At 35.7% G+C, this 20,692-nt stretch overlaps 1 protein-coding gene across 1 annotated transcript in view; it reads right to left on the reverse strand.

Moving 5' to 3' along the window:
* LOC126814436 (protein prune homolog 2) overlaps positions 1-20,692 on the reverse strand; it is a 164,792-nt gene that overhangs the window by 99,462 nt on the left and 44,638 nt on the right. The window contains exon 5 of the mRNA XM_056099899.1: positions 5,749-5,858. Coding sequence (XP_055955874.1) covers positions 5,749-5,858 — 110 coding nt within the window. The remainder of the gene's footprint in view (positions 1-5,748; positions 5,859-20,692) is intronic.

Raw genomic sequence — 20,692 nt, forward strand, 5'->3', positions numbered from 1 at the left:
TCCGTCATTAATTAATGTGGAAGGATATTTGCGGGCGAACAAAAATTCTCTCAATTCCCCTAGTCTTTGAAATTTAGTTGCTGTGTTAGACACAATGGTACAGATACGCCTGGCCAAATTATATGGTACAGCCGTTCTTATGCGTTTGGGGTGACACGAATTGAATTCGAGATACTGTTTAGTATCAGTATCTTTATAATATATATCAGATTCTATAACTTTCCTGTTTTTGATTACCATTATGTCTAAAAATGGTATTCTATCTGTACTAGTTTCCATTGTAAATTGGATATTCGGATGAATATTATTGAGTATATTATTATAAAATAATAAAAGCAGTTGTTTTCTAATATAAAATCGATTCTTTCTAATATAAATCACTCCGACTCTATCGTTTGGATATTTAGATAACCAATGCTTTACAGCTGTTAGTCCTTAAACATGTGGTATACCCTTAGAAAATTCAGTCATAAAATTTTCATACCGTCAGTTAATTTTTTACTTGAAGGACATGGTCTGTTTTACAACAAAGACTGTCTATTCTTCATCATGATTAGTCATATTGTTCCCAGTATATTAGTTGTAAATTTTTATTTAATGTGCTTTGTCTATTTTAACATTACTCATTATAATACTGGTAGTTCAGCTCCAAGAACAAGCACCCTTGAAGTTGCAAATATTGTTCAGGTCCAATATTTGCTTCTGGATGTCCGTAATGTATGTCAATGTCTGCTAAATGTAATGTATTATTACTATTAGTACTAAGAGTGTTTTATAAAATATATTGACGCTGATGGGCAGCTCATGATATTGGATTTACGGCACTTTGTAATTGCATTACTACACTATGTTATTGCATCACTGTACCTGTTGTATGAACTTGACTGAACAAAACAAATTTTAATTTCATTATTTCAAGTCGATTTCAATCAATTTAGAGAATCCCTTTTTTATTCCAAACATTTTACTTATTAAGCTGACAGGTGTAATCAAGTCATCATGTTATGGTCAACTTGTCTATGTGATGACCAGAAAGACAGAACATGTTTCATTAATAAATAAACTTTTCTGTCTCACTTAATTTCTAAAAGATTCGTAGATTAGCCAGAACAAATTTAGAACTCAACCCATCAATTCTACATTCTGAGTCAATTCAAGTACTGGGTTACGCTTGTAATAAGGTTTTGTTGTAGTGGTGTATAATTTAAATTTAACGCTAGTTCAATATCAATATCAGTATTAACACGGGAGCGTCCACAAGATTTTTCAAAGTGATCAAGGGCCCTAACTTTGGCAGTAATTATCGGAAATCGTTGAAAATCAACAGGATTCTTGGTCTCCTTACAATATGTTGACTCAAATTCAGACAAATCAACTGGCCGGCCGGGGGTGACGACAATATACGACCACATTTCAATGTGGGCGTATAAAAACTCTCACCGAAGGTGATAGTAATAATAGGTACGTACATTGCAAATGAATACGCACATTTTTAATACAGTCCACAAATTGATACATTTATCTAAAAGACTCCAATAACCATTGTAATCTACATGATGGATTATTTGATACATGCATTAAGAATTTGTGAAAATTAAGATTACTTTCAGAACAGCGCAGTTTACAGTGAATAATTTGTTCTTTCCTGCTACCATAGTGGAAATGAAGTGGTACTCTTGGGTCTGAGGATGATAACTTACTTTTGAAGCTTTGAAGTGTCAGTGAGGCCTTAATGTGATCTGATAAGTTATTCCAATATCCAATCACAGAAGGCAAGAACGAAGTACTATAATTAGTACTACAATTACTATGTATAGTACGATACTGATTTTCATTTCTAACATGATATGGGTTGATATTGTGGGTTTTAGGGGGTACAAGTATACTTAAGTATTGGGGAACGAGCTTATTAGTCGTTTTAAAAAACATAACCAATTTGTGTCTGTATCGCCTAGTTTCTAATGAGGTGAACCCTGATTCCGCGTATAACATTGAAGATAGTTACCACTTCCTTCTACACAGTCAAAATTTTTTTAAAGAACGACAAACAACTATAACTCTCCCATCCGATAAATAAGACATTTGCATCTTACAATATGGTGACTCAAATTCAGACAAATCAACTAACCAAGATATTGTATGTGCTGTTCATGATTTATTTCAATTATCCAAGCTCTTTGAAATTTAATAATTAATAATTATCCACTCAAATAATTGCACCCTGTCGAATAGTTTCATTATGGATGTTACACAGTCTTTTCAAAGTCCTTTGTACATTGGATCTCTGGCCTGCCCCGCCCTGCCCACAAATGTCGGTTATACGTTACAATAGCCGCCTATGATTTTGACGTAACGATCTTAAACTCAGCAGTCTAGTATCGACCCCTTCTTGGTCCCGATGCTAGCTAAAAATTGATTATATTCTTTCTATAACCTTATTATACACTGAGCGCCATGGAAAACGCATCACTTAGTTTTTCGTATAACAAAATGATCCTGTAAACATATCTTATTTATTTTGCTTCTTATTGTGAACAATATTCAAATGGGAACACATCAATAACAACACATTTGTACACTTATGGATGTTTAATCTGTAATCAACGGTACAAAGTCAGAGGGGTCAAAACCAAAAGTACAACACAGATGTCAGTAGCGTGTGTGTCCTTCACGGGCTCTTACGCACGCTGTGCAGCGACGTCGCATGGAATTTACCAATATATGAAAGAAGGCCTGGGGCAAATTGTTCCATTCTTGGACAAGAGCAGCTTCTAAAGCAGCAATGGTGTGCATCTGTGGTCACGATACAGACGGCGTCCAATCTCATCCCAGACATGTTCTATCGGTGCCATGTCCGGAGACATGGCTGGCCAGTCCAAGACATTGATGTTGTTAGCAGCCAGGTAGTTCATACTAAAATGGGCGGTATGCAGACATGCATTATCCTGTTGGAAGTGCTGAAGTTGTGGGTGTGCTCAAAACATCGGAACAACAATTGGTTGCAAGACATCATCACGGAAGGCTACAGATTAACACGACCCCTGCAAATGTGTAGGGCGGTCCAGTGATGAAATATGAAGCCTCCCCACACCATTACACTTCCCCCACCCCATCGATTCGTTTCGAAGACGCGGCAGTCTGCAAGACGTTCCCCAAGACGTCTCCACACACGTTGACTGCCATCAGCGTGATAAAGATGAAAGCGACTCTCATCACTGAAGAGCACACTTTGCCAGTCTACTCTTCTCCATGTCTGGTGTCCTTGAGCCCATATCAAACGCCGCTGACGGTGATGATTCATGAGGATAGCTCCATCATAAGGTCGTCGTGCACGGAGTCCTACTTCTCTTAGACAACGTCTTACGGTGTTGGCACTTACTGGTCCTTGTCTTCTGACGACTGCTGCACCTGTTCAAGTCGCTGGGCGGAATCTGTCACGCAGATGAGTGACCCGGATGTAGTCGTCTTGAGCCTGGGTTGTAACGCGTTGTGGACCAGGACGGGGATGGTAACGTGTTGATCCAGTAACTCGAACACGTTCCACCAACCTTACAATAGTGGACTGATGACAATTGAAGTGTCTGGCAATAGCACGTGTAGACATGCCAGCCCTGGACATTCCCAAGGCTTCATTCCGTTGATTTTCAGTAAGTCTCGGCATCTCTAGCTCGATTCCTTCACACGTCCAACAACAAATTACGACAGATTGACGTTTCACAGTTCATGTACTGCACATTAAGTTGAAAACATGCTTTTAAAGGTGCTGCACGTGAATATTGGGTTTTTCATGTGCATCTCGTGCAATTTTTTTTTGTGCACACGGGCCGATATTTTTTGCGTTTGGGAGCATTGTGTGAAACAATAGTTCATAGTATTGCATAATATTATACAAACAAATCCACCTAGTAATAAAATATTTGGGAAAAAAAGTGATGCGTTTTCCATGGCACTCAGTCTCAGTATATATGTACTTTAAATACTCCATATACATGTATATTGATAATTATAATATATGTTTATATCATTTATACATTGTATATCTTGCTTTTGGGAAGCCGATTTATATAAGCCTTTGGCTCGTTTCGGTATCCTGTCAATAAAAATATAGTTTAAAAAAAAAAATACTAGCTGAATTAATTACTTTCTCGGTTAATGTACATCTGACGTCCTCAAAACATCATACGAAGCAAGTGTATTATGCAATGGTAAGGCACTGTAAGTGACACAAACTATCAGTTACTTGCATGCACAATTAATAGTAAATAGAAAATACCATTGCCTGTGTATACACGGTATGAGCTATTCACCTTTTGGTCAGCCGATTGTTATTTGGAATATAGGGTGGTGTCATAAATGAACGTTATTACAGTATAGATTAATTATTTGATTGGTTGAATGCTATTGTTTTATCAATTCCCACCTGTGGTCACTTGCCTGGGTGCCATATGAAACCATGTTTTTGAATATGCATGTTCGTTAGTACAGTATAGATTAATTATTTGATTGGTCAAATGCTATTGTTTTATTAATTCCCACCTGTGATCACATGTCTGGGTGCCATATGAAACCATGTTTTTGAATACACATGTTCGTTATTACAGTATGGATCAATTCTTTGATTGGTCGAATGCTTTGTTTTATCACTTCCCACCTGCATTATTTGTAATAAATCACCTTTGATTTAATGCAAAATGATTTGATTTAGGTATAACAAAAATCGTTGTACTGCAGTCAATATTTGATTGCCATCAACCAAGTGTTTACGTAACATCAAGGCAGTAATCATTGAAGCATATTTCCTGTTAATACTGTTTAAACTCATTCCGATAGTCCTGTCTGAAAATGGACGACAGCTTGTCTATAGAGATCGACAGATTGTGGCTTTTTGGCGCCATTGCAAAAAGTCCCACAAGATTATCGCTCTGCCATATAACATTACGAGGTTGACTTCTGGTGACGTGTTCAAGTGGAAGACAATGTTAATTCATTGAAATTTAAAGAAGATACATTATACCCCGGATGTGATTTATCGATTTTTGATGTACTTGTCAATGGTGGAATTACTATTTTTAATGGATAATGGATAATAATACTTACGACCAAGGTAAGGTGAGCATCTATGGGTGTGCATTTTTTTTTTATGTAAATAATTGTATCAAAATGAACCGATCGGATAAACAGCTCGCGGGAAATTAAAAGGTTCATCTAATAGTTCAACACCGTACATAAATTTACCTCGTGTTGATTTTTCAACGTATCTCGGGAAAGTAAACGGCTCGTCTAATAAGTAGCGGCTCATCTAATAAGTAAACGCCGTAGATAAGTGAAGGGGTCGTCTACTTTTTAAACGACTCTCGGAGAAACTAAACCCGTTACCATCAAACTAAGCCATAGTACTAGCTAAACCATTTTTGTAATTCTTAAACGATTTTTATCAATTATCGAACGATGTTTTGAAAGTAAACTATATGTATACTTTCTAGCACCAAAAACCCTGTTCTAAACGATGCCAGTCTTCTAGTGTTATCTAAATCTTACATAATGCCCATTTAAGAAATGTAATTCTACTCAACTGGAAATACCGTTAAGTCTATCTTTAGATATGTCATTGACAAAGCTTGACACAACCAGTACACAAGTCTATGTATTAATATTATTGATTTTCCTACATGCCGTATGAATGAGTTTTTATAAATATTAAATTAGAAATAGACCTACACTTACTTCAGATAAAAAAAAAAGTCTTACCATAGAGAAGAACATTGACGATGCCATCAAATGGGAAATTGGGATTCTTTAGTATTTCTTCTGCAATTAACGTACAACAAGATCCCACTGGTTCAATAATGGTCTGGCAACTGAAAAAAACCCAACAAAAGTCCTAAGTAAACTCATTGTAGGAGTGATTTGCGATTGGATAAGATTACAGCTATGTAACCTACATGTGTCAGTATTGATTTTATTTCAAAACAGAAATTAGTCTTGATAACAACATGACTTGAAATTTGCTCCTGTTAAATTCAGTTGTCTTCCATTTATTTAATGTGACCAATGACTAAAATACTACATAAAGTGGCAACGAGTATGTGCAAGCCAGAATAATATATCAACTTTTAACCATACTATTTGTTGAATGAATCCATGACCACTCCGACCAAAGACCACCCAGACCAAGACCAGTCGGACCAACTGATAGACCACTCAGACCAAACAAAAAGACTATTCGGACCATACAAAAAGACCACTCGGACCAATAATAAAGTGTTGTTTTAATAAATTAATAATTGTGTTTGTTTTACTATGACAACTCGGACCAATGATAAAGTGTTGTTTTAATAAATTGAAAATTGTGTTTGTAAGTTAAAATAACGATGACTTGAGTAGTAGTGATTAATTTGTATGTATCTGTACTCACCCGTGTTACTAGCTGCAATATTTGTGATAATTCTTATTAACAGCTACCATTGATACATCATTCGAGGCTTTGAGCAAGTAAAATTAATCTCAGTTGCAAAATTTTCAACGCATATCATCACAGTTTGCATAGAACTAAGTATGTTCCAAATAGTGAAGAGTGGAACACTGAAATCTTAATCTTATCTTACCTAACAGGTTTTTTTTTTGGGGGGGGGGGGGGTATTTTCGAGTTTCACCTTTATTTCACCTCTATTTCAATTGGTTTATTATATGTTAAGATATGTAAAGTACAGTTTGGGGTCAGTGCAATTGGAATTTTAATGAAGTTATAGGCCAGTAGCTTTTTTGTAGTCAAATGACTATGGTACTGTGGCTGGAGCAAGACGGAATACATCAGTAGTGGGCCCATTTCATGTAAAGTGGTCCATCATGGGCCAGTGCCAAGTGGAACTATTTCTACCGTGTTACATGCTAATCAAATTGATGAAGCACATCAAAGAAAAACAATTAAATTGTTGATGTATATGGAGATGGTCTGAGTAGCAAAGATAAATACTGGTCCGAGTGGTCTTACAATATAAATTAATTGGTCCGAGTGGTCTTTTGGTTTGGTCTGAGTGGTTTTTGGTTTGGTCCGAGTAGTCTTTTGGGTTGGTCCGAGTGTTCCCTCTTTTGGTCCAACTTGTCTTATTTTTGGTCAGAGAGGTCTTTGGTCCGAAAGGTCTTTGGACCGAGTGGTCTTTAGTCCGAGTGGTCTGGATACCATGTGGAATATTGGGGTTCACGGTGGCTAAGTGGGTAAGATACTGACTCGCTAGTCTGGAGGTCTGGTGTTCGATCCCTGCATTCACCGAGAAAGTTCATCTAGATTTTCTGGCGGGGTTCCCCCTTGTCAGTGATGCAGGACGGAGGGCCTGACAAGTACAGCTGTCTAGTCATTCAGATGTGAGCATGTAAAAGATCCCTTAACAGTTGGAAATCGATATAAGAGTAGGCCGTAGTGCTGCTGTCCGGGCAAAATTTCCCTCATAGCACAATGTATGGCGTATGCCTGTCTTCATTAGCCTAGTTCAGAGCAAAACAGTAGGACGTTAAACCCCATTTCATTTCATTTCACTTGTTGAATATGTATATAATTTAGAAATTTTACAAGTTTAACCTCCAGTGCTTGCAATATTCTAGAACAACGGCCATTGATTGTCTCTCGATATTGCAAACAACTATTATTTGCGTTTCCTACTAATCATTAAACAGCAATAGCTGCAGTAATAAAGATAGGTTGCCAGGCAACGAAACATACGCCCACAGCAGCTAAATCGTCCGGGCAGTCAACAAGGATTGTCGCATATTTTTACTTTTTTCGGTAATGAAATATTTATAATACATTAAAATCTGATTAAGAGTAACATCTCATTAAGTAATTATCAGAAAACCATTAGAATTTGTTTGGTTTTTATAAAGTTCTGCCCCATGCTAACGTTTAGTATACAAAACTTTTAACATCATGGATTTAGCTGTTCAAGTCATAAAAATTCATTGAAAATCAATATACTTGTTCGTCTCAAGGCCTTAAACTCTGTGTATCAATCTGAAGTCAATCGGATGATAACTTTAGCCTCTGGAGCGTCACAAGATTTTTCAAAGTGATCAAGGGACATAACTTTGGCAGTAATTATCAGAAATCGTTGAAAATCAATATGATTCTTTGTCTCATGACCTCAAACACTGTGTATGAATTTAAAGTCAATCGGATATTAACTTTAGCCTCTAGAGCGTCCACAAGATTTTTCAAAGTGATCAAGGGCCATAACTCTGGCAGTAATTATCGGAAATTGCTGAAAATCAATAGGCTGCTTCGTCTCATGACCTTAAACACTGTGTATATCTGGTAGTAATTATGGAAAATTGCTGAAAATCAACAGGCTTCTTCATCTCATAACCTTAAACACTGTGTATAAATTTAAAGTCAATCGGATATTAACTTCAGCCTATAGATGGACGGACTCGGCCGACAACAATATACGACCACATTACAATGTGGGCGTATAAAAACCTATACTAATACTTTAATAGCTAGAGCTACTACATTTTGTAATTCCTTATTTCTTAAAACCATCATTAACCAAATTGTTTTATACACAGTGGAACTGAATCAGGCTTTTATGTCTCATCGGCACTTTGTGATGTCATTTTTAAGACTGACTTTTTATTGTTTTTATTTAGGATACTGTGGCCATGCGGCATTTTTACTGTCTGCCATTGGCTCTTTTATGGATACAAGGTGTTTACGCTATTGAACAGAGTTTTGCAGTTGTGTAATTCAAGCGACTTGCAATAAAAAGAATCCTTGGCAGTGAGAACATACCAACAGTGAGGCTGATGTCCCCTGCCAAAATCCCAAAATAAATAGATGACACATATTAATTAATAGCACATTTATTTTTTTTACAAAAGTATCAAGCAATCAAACTGATTATCAACTATACACTAAGTTTCATCACTCTCTATCAGATAGAATTAAAGTTATCTTGTCCCAAAGCATCGACCATTACCAATAAAATTGCTTAGCTCTGCTTAGCTTTAGCTCAAAATTTTAATCATTGAATTCAGTCAAGACATTCACTTAATAATGAACATTTACATCAAGTTTAAACATTCTACCTCAATTAAAAGCAGAGTTATGTTATAATGATATAATGAATCTATACTCAGAGTTTCATCACTCTCACTTAATTAAAACCAAAGTTATCGTGCCCCAAAGCATCAACTAATCAGATTGCTTATCTCTGCTTACCGTAAGCAGACAATGTTTATCATCGAACTCCATCAAGCCATTCACCTATCGCTCTGCTTACCATGAGCAGAAAATACTCATTATCAAACTTAGTCAAGGTATTGATGTGACAAAACTATACACCAAGTGTCCTCACTCTCACTTAATTAGAACTAAAGTAAAGCATCAACCAATCAAACAGCTTATCTCTGCTGACCCTAAGCAGAAAATTCTCATCTTCGAAACTCCATCAAGGCATTCACCTAATAAACACCTACCCCAAGTGTGAACATTCTAGCTCAATTAGAATAAGAGTTATTGTGTTCAAAAGTCTCGACCATTCAAATTGCTTGGTGCTCTGCTTACCCTGAGCAGAAAATGCTCATTATCGAACTTAGTCAAGGTATTGATGTAATGAAACTATACACCTATTTTCATCTTTCTCACTTAATTAGAACTAAAATTATTGTGTCCCAAAGCATCAACCAATCAAATTGCTTATCTCTGCTTACCCTAAGCAGAAAATGCTCATCTTCGAACTCCATCAAGACATTGACTTATTACACAACTACACCAAATTTAAATATTCTAGCTCAATTGTTGTGTCCTAAAAAGTGTGACGGACAGACAGACGGACAGATGAACCCATTTTAATAGTAGCCTGCTTTCTTCGAAAGGCGGGGGACAATTAGCAGAGAAGGTGGAACTTCAGTTTTGGAAAAAATTTCTCACCGTCACATTCCACACATGATCATAAAACATTACCAGGTTAGTCTGAAAATGACTGCAGCAGGGGTTTCATTAAATATGAATGAAAGCTCAAAAAAAGTGCTGTAGGCAATCAAATTAAGCGCTGTAGACGCGAAATAACCTAGGGGGTTCGGAGACATGAACCCCGCCCCCTGCCCCCTGCCCCCCACCCGGAGAAAGTTACACACACAGTTTGGAAGTAGACAATTTTATAACAATGAATTTCACACCATCTACGCTTGTTTTCATCTGCTTGACACTAGATTATAGCATTATGAAGTATTAAATCTAAATAAATTAAAACGCATCCCCAGGTCATCTAAAATAGTTCTGTCGTAACAACACCACAGTAAATATAGTGGTAGCTGGAATGGAAATGCACACGGCTCGATGCCTGGTGTATTTAATCATTCAAAAAGTTTTAAACAATTTCCATAAATAAAGGTTATGAATAATTTATAAGAAAATTTACAAAATCAAATAATTAGATTGGAAAAATATTTCATATATAAATATAATTTGTTGCATAAATATAGATAGGATATGTGAGAAAAGAATTCCAGGGGATGTTACTTGTCCTCCGCACGCGGTACATTTATACTGTACCATGCACAGGTGCGATTCGTGTTTTGATAATCAAGGTATTACAGATATTTTAAAATCTGAATTCTACACCTCAACGGTGAAGTATTGCGACAGGTAGCTTTTTTTTAAACATTTCGAGGCCTGCTTGTACTTGAGACCACTGTGTCTAAGTAATAAATGTTTTCAATTTGTACTTTTTTTATTAGAAAAAAAATGTTCACATCAATTTTGCTGAAGTTCTAGTATTATAGGCCTGATTAGTGATTTTCGCTAGCTTTACTGAACTCCAGTGAGAGTAATGTGACAGAAAAACAACATCAAGCATTAATCAATAATCACTTTATCTTGTTCATCAGCAGATGTGTTACAAGTACACGATACCCCCATAGAGGAGAAATTAGGTTTCTAAAATCTCCAATTAATCCTCTACAGAACACGTGGTGACAAACCTTCAACAAGGGAAACCATTTTTATTCAGTATATAATGCAGTGCTAATGCAGCAGAGATTGTACACAATATAACACTATATATCAAATGACTTGAAAAACAATTCTAGAAAGGTGTTAATGCTCAATTATTGTAAGCATCAAAGTCATCAATAACTAATAGCACACTGCATTACTTACAGGAAGACTGTTTGGTCTGTGACAAATAACTTAAACAGAAGTGTAAACCAGCGGCTGCCAGGCAGGATATGTCCACATTTTCGAGAGATGGATAGAGAACAAGCTAAAAAGAAAGTGATTTTTCGTACAATCAGGGGCCATAATTCAGGAAGTTACGGTCCGATATGTGCGAATATCGAAAGGAACCACGATCTTTGGGTTAGAAACTTACATTTCAAGTTTCAACAAAATCGGATAAAAATTGTGACCTCTATAGGGTCCACAACCTTGATATACCATATTTTTATGCTATTTGGGAACGAAGGGCGACCATTTTGTCTGTCAGTTTTGGGCGGATTTTCACGAATTTCGAACTCAGTCGTCCTTAGGGTTTAACGGTGATATAATAATACGTTTTTTTAAATTGGATAAAAATTATGACCTCTATATCGAAAGGAACCGAGATATTTGGGTTATAATAATACATTTCAAGTTTAAACCAAATCCGATAAAAATTGTGACCTCTACATTGTTCATAAGCTAAAAACATGATTTTTCATACAATCAGGGGCCATAATCCATGAAGTTACAGTCCGATACATGCCAATATCGAAAGGAGCCGAGATCTTGGGGTGATAAACCTATATTTCAAGTTTCATTGAAATCGGATAATAATTGTGACCTGTAGACTGTTCACAAACAATTATGGACGGACAGGGGCGACAACAATATACGTCCACATGAAAATGTGGGCGTATAAAAAGAGATCTGAGCTAGTAGAGATTTATGACATACATGTAACATCAACCATCAACTAGAACAACCATAAAATCATGAACTGAAGGAGTTGCACTGACACTAGCTTTTTAAAAGCCATATTTTACACAACACGATTGCACCATGAATTCTTGATTTTCAATATTTCCATACTGTCAAATTCAATTTATTGTATTTCAGAGAATTGATCATGTTAGCATCATGATCTAGATGTTGATACATTCAGAATTGTAAGATTAAAGTATCTAAGTCTCTAACTCAAAATCATCCAAAATCTTCAACATTGAAAACTCGATTTATTTGTCAAATTAAATCAACACTGATGTTGTGATCTTACCGGAATAAGATGGGCTTTTGATATCCAATATTTAAGACAAAATAAACATTTTACCATTGGTACACGAATCGTGTACCATAATGCGCTTCAGCCCCAGTTGTAAAAAGAGACTCGAGGGACGAGGCTAGACACATTGCACCAAATCGAACGGCGTATGTAGACCGGAATAACCAGACGCTAGAAATTTGCACTCGATTGAGACTGCTGGCTTATTTCGCCGAACATAACTGATTTGAAATTGGAGTAAAAACGGAAACCATTGAATGTAAATCAGTTTATGTACATTCATATTACAGTATTATATGCGTTGCAACCCACTTTTGTCAATTTCTAGGTCCCAAATGTTAGCGATTTAGCTCCTTTAAATTGTAGCTCTAAAACAAGATTTACAATCATTTTAAAGTGCTGTGTTTTTACAAGGTCTCTATATAGTTTAGTCCAAAAAAATAGTTAATTTTGTGCACAAGGCCCTAAGAACCCTTTAATTTAGTCCCAAGCAACAATCTGTGGCTCTGTAATGTTTTCAAAGAAATACCAAACCACAGTTGATGTCCTGCAGTGAACTGGAGATGGGCTTTGTGTAGAGGAATAACACCTATCCTATACTCAAATGCATGCACAGCTGTACTATACTTTTTTTCTTGTATTAAAAGAAGCGATAGAATATTTCAAATTATTCCTAGTATTGATTATAATACCATTTGACAAAGATTACAAAATGAATGAAATACTAACGTTTATCAGGTCTCTCAATGAAAAGCTGGAAAAGAGCACTCAATAATAAGACATACATGGATTAAATTCTAGAAGTTAATGGTGCAGAAATAACAGAGATCTCTTATATCTGTGCTTGTGTTTATTTCTTCATAATATTTTCTCTAGGATGAAAAGTCTTAGGGCAAATCTACGCTATCTAACCATTACTAATCATGTTCACCTTAAATTTTACAGCTGGCGGCTATGGCCAATTTTCTTTACAAGCTTTAACATAGAGTTTCCACTGAAATAGCAATAAAAAATAGTCACACTATGTTCTATCAGCTTTGTCTTCATCATATTAGACCTGATAATGGCTTTCACTTAACTACCTCTAAAATCAAAGATAGGTTGTCAGGCAACGAAACATACACCCACAGCAGCTAAATCGTCCGGGCAGTCAACAAGTGTTGTCGCATATTTTTACTTCTTTCGGTAATGAAACATTTATTTATACACTAAAATCTTATTAAGAGTAACAACTCATAAAGTAATTATCAAAAAACCATTAGAATTTGTTTGGTTTTTATAAAGTTCTGCCCCATGCTAACGTTTAGTATACAAAACTTTTAATATCATAGATTTAGCTGTTCAAGTCATAAAAATTCATTGAAAATCAAGATACTTGATAACTTGTTCGTCTCAAGCTCTTAAACTCTGTGTATCAATCTGATGATAACTTTAACCTCTACTGTTCTAGAGCGTCACAAGATTTTTCAAAGTGATCAAGGACCATAACTGAGACAGTAATAATCGGAAATCGCTGAAAATCAATAGGATTCTTCGTTTCATGGCCTAAAACACTGTGTATAAATTTCAAGTCAATCGGATATTAACTTTAGCTTCAAGAGCGTCCACAAGATTTTTCAAAGTGATCAAGGGCCATAACTCTGGCAGTAATTACCCGAAATCGCTGAAAATCAATAGGATTCTTCGTCTCATGACCTTAAACACTGTATATAAATTTAAAGTCAAACAGATATTAACTTTGGCCTGTAGAGCGTCCACAAGATATTTTGAAGTGATCAAGGGCCATAACTCTGGCAGTAACAATCGGAAATCGCTGAAAATCAATAGGATTCTTCGTTTCATGGCCTAAAACACTGTGTATAAATTTCAAGTCAATCGGATATTAACTTTAGCCTCTAGAGCGTCCACAAGATTTTTTTGAAGTGATCAAGGGCCATAACTCTGGCAGTAATTATCGGAAATCGCTGAAAATCAATAGGCTTCTCCGTTTCATGGCCTTAAACACTGTATATAAATTTAAAGTCAAACAGATATTAACTTTAGCCCCTAGAGCGTCCACATGCAATTGTGGACGCCGGACGAACAGGGTGACAATATACAACCACATTTCAATGTGGGTGTATAAAAATGGTTTTATACTATTATCAAAGACCTTAGACGAAGTTAAACAAAAAGATCAAGATGATATTTTCTACCTACACACTTTACTATTGCCAATAATAGCAAATGGATATAAATAATATTACGAAACCAAATGAGATTGATTTTTTAAATGTTATCCTTTGCAAGGATTTTTTTTAGTATGGAAATGCAATTCTTCTACAAGTGCAATTTTTTGGCCTGGGGTTGTGAGTTGTGACCAACAATCAATAACCTAGCAAGTGATGCAACTTTTGGTGATCTATGCATCTATGGCTTCAAATCAGTACCTTCTGTTAGAATTGTAAGAATTGCAATAGCATTTCTTTACCAAAACTGTAAAATGATCTCAACCAGCTTTGCACACTCTGCTGCACCTCTTCATTAATACAGCTCCATATATTTTTACCAATGCATTTCAAAGCACCTCAATAAAAAAAATCTTGCTTATTATTTCATTAACAAGATACTAATGTTCTTAATGCACAATTTTTCTACATGAAATCTGCAAATAACCTAGTTGGTCAATACTGAAGTTATCGATCTAATGAAACTGTTGATTTATCCTTGTGCTCGATTTAATAGCCCTACACAAAATTATGTGCACACTGGCGCTTCCACAATATTGGAAATCTGTCAATGATAAGAAGACAAGGTCTCTTTCCAGTACTATCTATTTTATCTACTATATATTTTATCAAATTAATTTGTTTTAGAATTCTGTAGTGGGAGCAATGTCAGTCCATCAAAGCTGTAGAAATGTTGATATTATCATATTAGTCTGGAGGCTCAGTGCGGGGGGGTGTCAATCAAATGGGCACAAAACCAGACCCCACTTTTCTACAGTAAAATTTTGCGTAGAATATGATGCCGATTGGTAATCAGTCCGCCGTTGGTGTGTTTTCAAGATATTCGGGTCAAAGGTCAATGAGTTCATTTGCACTGAAAGTGAATTGTATTATGAAAAGAAGCTGAAAATGATCGAAAGGAATCACACTTTCAATAAAAATGTAAACGTGTTTCGGTACGTCAGGTCATGACTTGTTACATCAACAATCAAGTTACACCATGAATTATTGAGTATATTAACCTCCAATACCTATTAAAGTGGAAAAACCTGTCATTTTGAACTCTTAATAAAACCGGAAGTTATACTTGAAGACCAGACTTTTTGATATTAAATGTTAGTTGACATCAGGGTCATCATATATAAAAAGATCAAGGGTCATTGAAAGGTTAGGTCACCAGATAGGTCAAAAGTGGAACAAAATTTAGTAAAACCGGAAGTAAACGAAATCGAATTAAAAAATTGGCTCCCTAAGAATTGTTGCCATTTGTTCAAAACAAAAAGAGTATTTGAAAATCGGAATCAAACTGGCGGCTGAATATCGATTTGAAGTTTTTTTTCTAAAATCCAATAGGCGGCCAAACGGTTGAAAAATAATACCTGGGGCTAACACCACCATATGTCATTTTTAGTCTATTTTTAAAATTGAAAGAAATTTTCACGTTCGGGAAAATTGGAAGGCCTCGGAAAGTTCCGAAACTTTCTGGAAGGCATCACAAATTTTTTGAATATGCCATCTTATTCCTACCAAGTTTCAACTTGATACCTCAAATAGTGACAGATATACGCCATCTTGCATATCGAAAAAAGGTTGAAAGAAAACTTTCCCAAATCTTTGATGCTAAAACTAATTAAGATTCAGACCCCATATGGGATTCGTCCAAAGAATTTAAAGATAGGTGGGCAAGCAACACAACATACAGTTCTACCAACTGAAAGAAGGGCCTTAACTCTGGAAGTAATTTACTGAAAATTTTGAAATTTGACAGGCTTTTTCGTTTAACTAACGCATATAAATTCCATACAGATCAGAGGATAACTTTTGTCATTTGAATGTTCACAAGGTTCACAAAGTAAAACAAGGGCCATAACTCTAGAAATAATTGACAGAAATTTCTGAAATTCAATAGACTTGTTTCACAAATTTAAATGATGCATATAAATTTCATACATATCAGATGATAACTTTCATCAATCGAGCATTAACAAGGTAGAACAAAGTGAAACAAGGCTTTGTGGTTTCACTAATCTAACTGATGCATATTATAAATTTCATACAGATCAGATGATAACTTTTGGCGTTAAAGTGTTCACAAGGTTCAACAAAGTGAAACAAGGGCCATAACTCTAGACATAATAAATGGAAATTGATGAAATTCAATAGGATTCTTCTTTTTACTAATTTAAATGATGCATATAAATTTCATACGGATGGGCAGATACATTTTGATGTTAGAGTGTTCACAAGGTGCAAGTAATAAACGGAAATTGCTGAAATTCAATATGATTCTTCTTTTTACTAATTTAAATAACACATATAAATTTCATGTTAGAAAGTTCACAAGTTTCAACAAAGTGAAACAAGAGCCATAACTTTAGAAGTAATTAAGGGAAATTGCTGAAATTCAATAGGTTTCTTCGTTTCACTAATTCAAATAATGCATATAAAATTCACAAAGATTGGATGATAACTTTTGGCATTAGAGCATTCACAAGGTTCAATAAAGTGAAACAAGGGTCATAACTCTATACGTAATAAATGGAAATTATTGAAATTAAATAGGCTTCTTCATCTTACTAATGTCAACAACATATATCAATTTTTAAATAATCGGATCATAAAATTGTGAACAACGGACCAAGGGATGGACGGGACAGCAATATACGTCCACATTTGAGAGATAACCAAGACATGGGCAATCTAACATTTTTTGTCCCATCTGTATAACACTTCCTGTTTGTCAAAAATGACCCAATTTATTCTTAATAAATAGATCCACGGAGGCCAACCACTTCTACGTTGGTAGAATGTTTGCACCATGTACATTTTTGGCTGCAAACTCTGACTAAATTAAACACAAAAAAAAAAATAATAATAAAAGCATTTTTACAAATGTATAGACCCAAACCATTAAATCAGCAACAAAAAGAACGGGCAAAGTAGAAAGTTGTGATTAAATTGCAACAAGTAGTAGTATTTTCAGGAATTGAGTTTAACAGTCATTCCACGAGAAAACCATGCAATATCGTAAAGATGTTCGAAGGTGGGGGTCAGTTTTGGGCCGATTCTCACGAAATTCGAACTTAACCGTCCTTAGGGTGTAACGGTGTTATAATAATACGTTTTTTTAAATCAGATAAAAATTATGACCTCTATAGGGTCCACAAGCTAAAAACACGATTTTTCGTACAATCAGGGGCCATAATTCAGGAAGTTACGGTCCGATATGCGCGAATATCGAGAGGAACCACGATCTTTGGGTTATAAACTTACATTTCAAGTTTCAAAAACATTGGATAAAAATTATGACCTCTATAGGGTCCACAACCTTGATATACCATATTTTTACGCTATTTGAGAACGAGGGGCGGCCATTTTGTCTGTCAGGTTTGGGCCGATTTTCACGAAATTCGAACTCAGTCGTCCTTAGGGTGTAACGGTGATATAATAATACGTTTTTTTAAATCGGATAAAAATTATGACCTTTATAGGGTCCACAAGCTAAAAACTCAATTTTTTGTACAATCAGGGGCCATAATTCAGGAAGTTACGGTCCGATATGCGCGAATATCGAAAAGACCCGAGATCTTTGGGATATAAACATACATTTCAAGTTTCAACAAAATCAGATAAAAATTGTGACCTCTATAGGGCCCACAACCTTGATATACCATATTTTTACGCTATTTGAGAACGAACAGCGGCCATTTTGTCTGTCAGTTTTGGGCCGATTTTCACGAAATTCGAACTCAACCGTCCTTAGGGTTTAACGGTGATATAATAATACGGTTTTTTAAATCGGATAAAAATTATGACCTCTATAGGGTCCACAAGCTAAAAACGCGATTTTTCGTACAATCAGGGGCCATAATTCAGGAAGTTATGTTCAGATATGCGCGAATATCGAAAGGAACCGAGATCTTTGGGTTATAATCATACATTTCAAGTTTAAAATAAATTGGATAAAAATTGTGACCTCTACAGTGTTCACAAGCTAAAAACGTGATTTTTCGTACAATCAGGGGCCATAATCCATGAAGTTACAGTCCGATACAATCCAATATCGAAAGGAACCGAGATCTTAGGGTGATAAACCTATATTTTAAGTTTCATTGAAATCGGATAAAAATTGTGACCTGTAGACCGTTCACAAACAATTGTGGACGGACGTCCGGACAGACGGACAGGGGCGACGACAATATACGTCCACATGAAGATGTGGGCGTATAAAAATCATGAAACTTTTATATATACTTTTGTATTTCAAAGATCTTGGTACCATGTCGGACTGTAACATACTGGATGACAGCCCCCGATTGTTCAAAAATTTTTTATTTTATTGTTCTCTGTCCACCTCCATGGCAACTGCTTATTAATATCTAATCCCCGTATGGTTTTCAAATTTATGTCAGTAATGTTCCTACAAAATTATGTGTTTTCGTAATGCGATAGAATGAAAGCTTGCCGATCTGTGCCTGCTTCAATCAAATTCACACCAGTAATATTCCTCCAAAATTACAAGTCTTCGTTTGTATGCAGCAAATGAAAGAAATGCGTCGGAAATAAGACTAGTGGTATTGTCAAAACATTTTCATACAAGAGCATGGCTAACGCTACAATATACGTCCACATTCCTGCTTTGATTGATATGGTACTTTTTAAAATGAAGAGAATGAAATATGAAATGGCTGTAATATGACAAGAGGCAAAGAAGACTAGACGCTGGGTTTGGTTTGCCAAATCTACAGACAAAATATTAACAAAAAAGTTGGTGTGACACTGCCCAAGGGGGTAGGGCATGCACCAAAATAAATAGTTGCTGTCTTTACGGTATAAGGAATAAATATGCAAAGTTCCAAGATGATCCATTCAGAATTGGATATACAGTAGAACTTGCTCAGGCGTGCACTCCTAATCAGTGAACACTTGCTTAACGAACACCAAAAAATCCCCTAAGTAATTTAAGTAATTTAACCCCTACTAAACATCACGATTAATTCCCGCCGTAAAAATTATACTGTTTCAATGGTTACTTCTCTAACGCAGCCAGCGGTCACTATTTTACTAATCAATTCAACAAAATAATTTTTGATCGTCGCAAGATTCAGCGACGGTCAAATTTATCGATGCAAGTATTGATGTTCGCTCCCAATGCACCCAAGCGTAATTAATTTATGTCAGCACAAAAAGCACTGAGATTTTATTAAGTGGTCGCGTAATTGCAAAAATAGTTCTGTCAATTTTGGGTCGATTTTCATGAAATTCGAACTCAGTCGTCCTTAGGGTGTACTGGTGATATAATAATACGGTTTTTTAAATCGGATAAAAATTATGACTTCTATAGGGTCCACAAGCTAAAAACGTGATTTTACGTACAATGAGGGGCCATAATCCATGAATTTTCGATCCGATACATGCCAATATCGAAAGCAGCCAAGATCTTTTGGGGATAAACCTATATTTCAAGTTTTGTCAAAATCGGATAAGAATTGTGACCTGTAGAGAGCCCACAAACAATTGTGGACGGACGGACAGACAGACAGACGGACGTCCGGACGGACAGGGACGACGGCATATTACGTCCACATGAAAATGTGGGTGTATAAAAAGCAAGATATTTCGTACAATCAGAGGCCGTAATGCGCAAATAGCGAATAGGAACCAAGATCTTTGGGATATCAACATATATTTCAAGTTTCATCAAAATTGGATAACAATTGTGACTTCTTGAGGGTCAACAACCTTGATATGACATACTTTTACACTATTTGTGTACAAGGAGCCGATTTTGACAGGCAGTTTTTGTCCGATTTTAATGAATTTGGAACTTAACCGTCATTAGGGTGTAACAGTGATAAAATTAAACATTTTTTAAAATTGGATAAAAATTATGACCTCTAGAGGATCCATATGCTAAAAACGTGATTTTTCGTACAATCAGGGGCCATAATCCAGGAAGTCACAATCCGATCTGCACAAATATCAAAAGGAAGCACAATCTCTGGATTATAAGCATCATCAAAATCAGATAGATAGGTTGCCAGGCAAAGAAACATACGCCCACAGCAGCTAAATCGTCCGGGCAGTCAACAAGAGTTGTCGCATATTTTTACTTTTTTCAGTAATGAAACATTTATAATACACTAAAATCTGTTTAAGAGCAACAACTCATGAAGTAATTATCAGAAAACCATTAGAATTTGTTTGGTTTTTATAAAGTTCTGCCCCATGCTA

This window comes from Patella vulgata, chromosome 3 (genome assembly GCF_932274485.2).
Source record: "Patella vulgata chromosome 3, xgPatVulg1.2, whole genome shotgun sequence".
Lineage (NCBI taxonomy): Eukaryota > Metazoa > Mollusca > Gastropoda > Patellidae > Patella > Patella vulgata.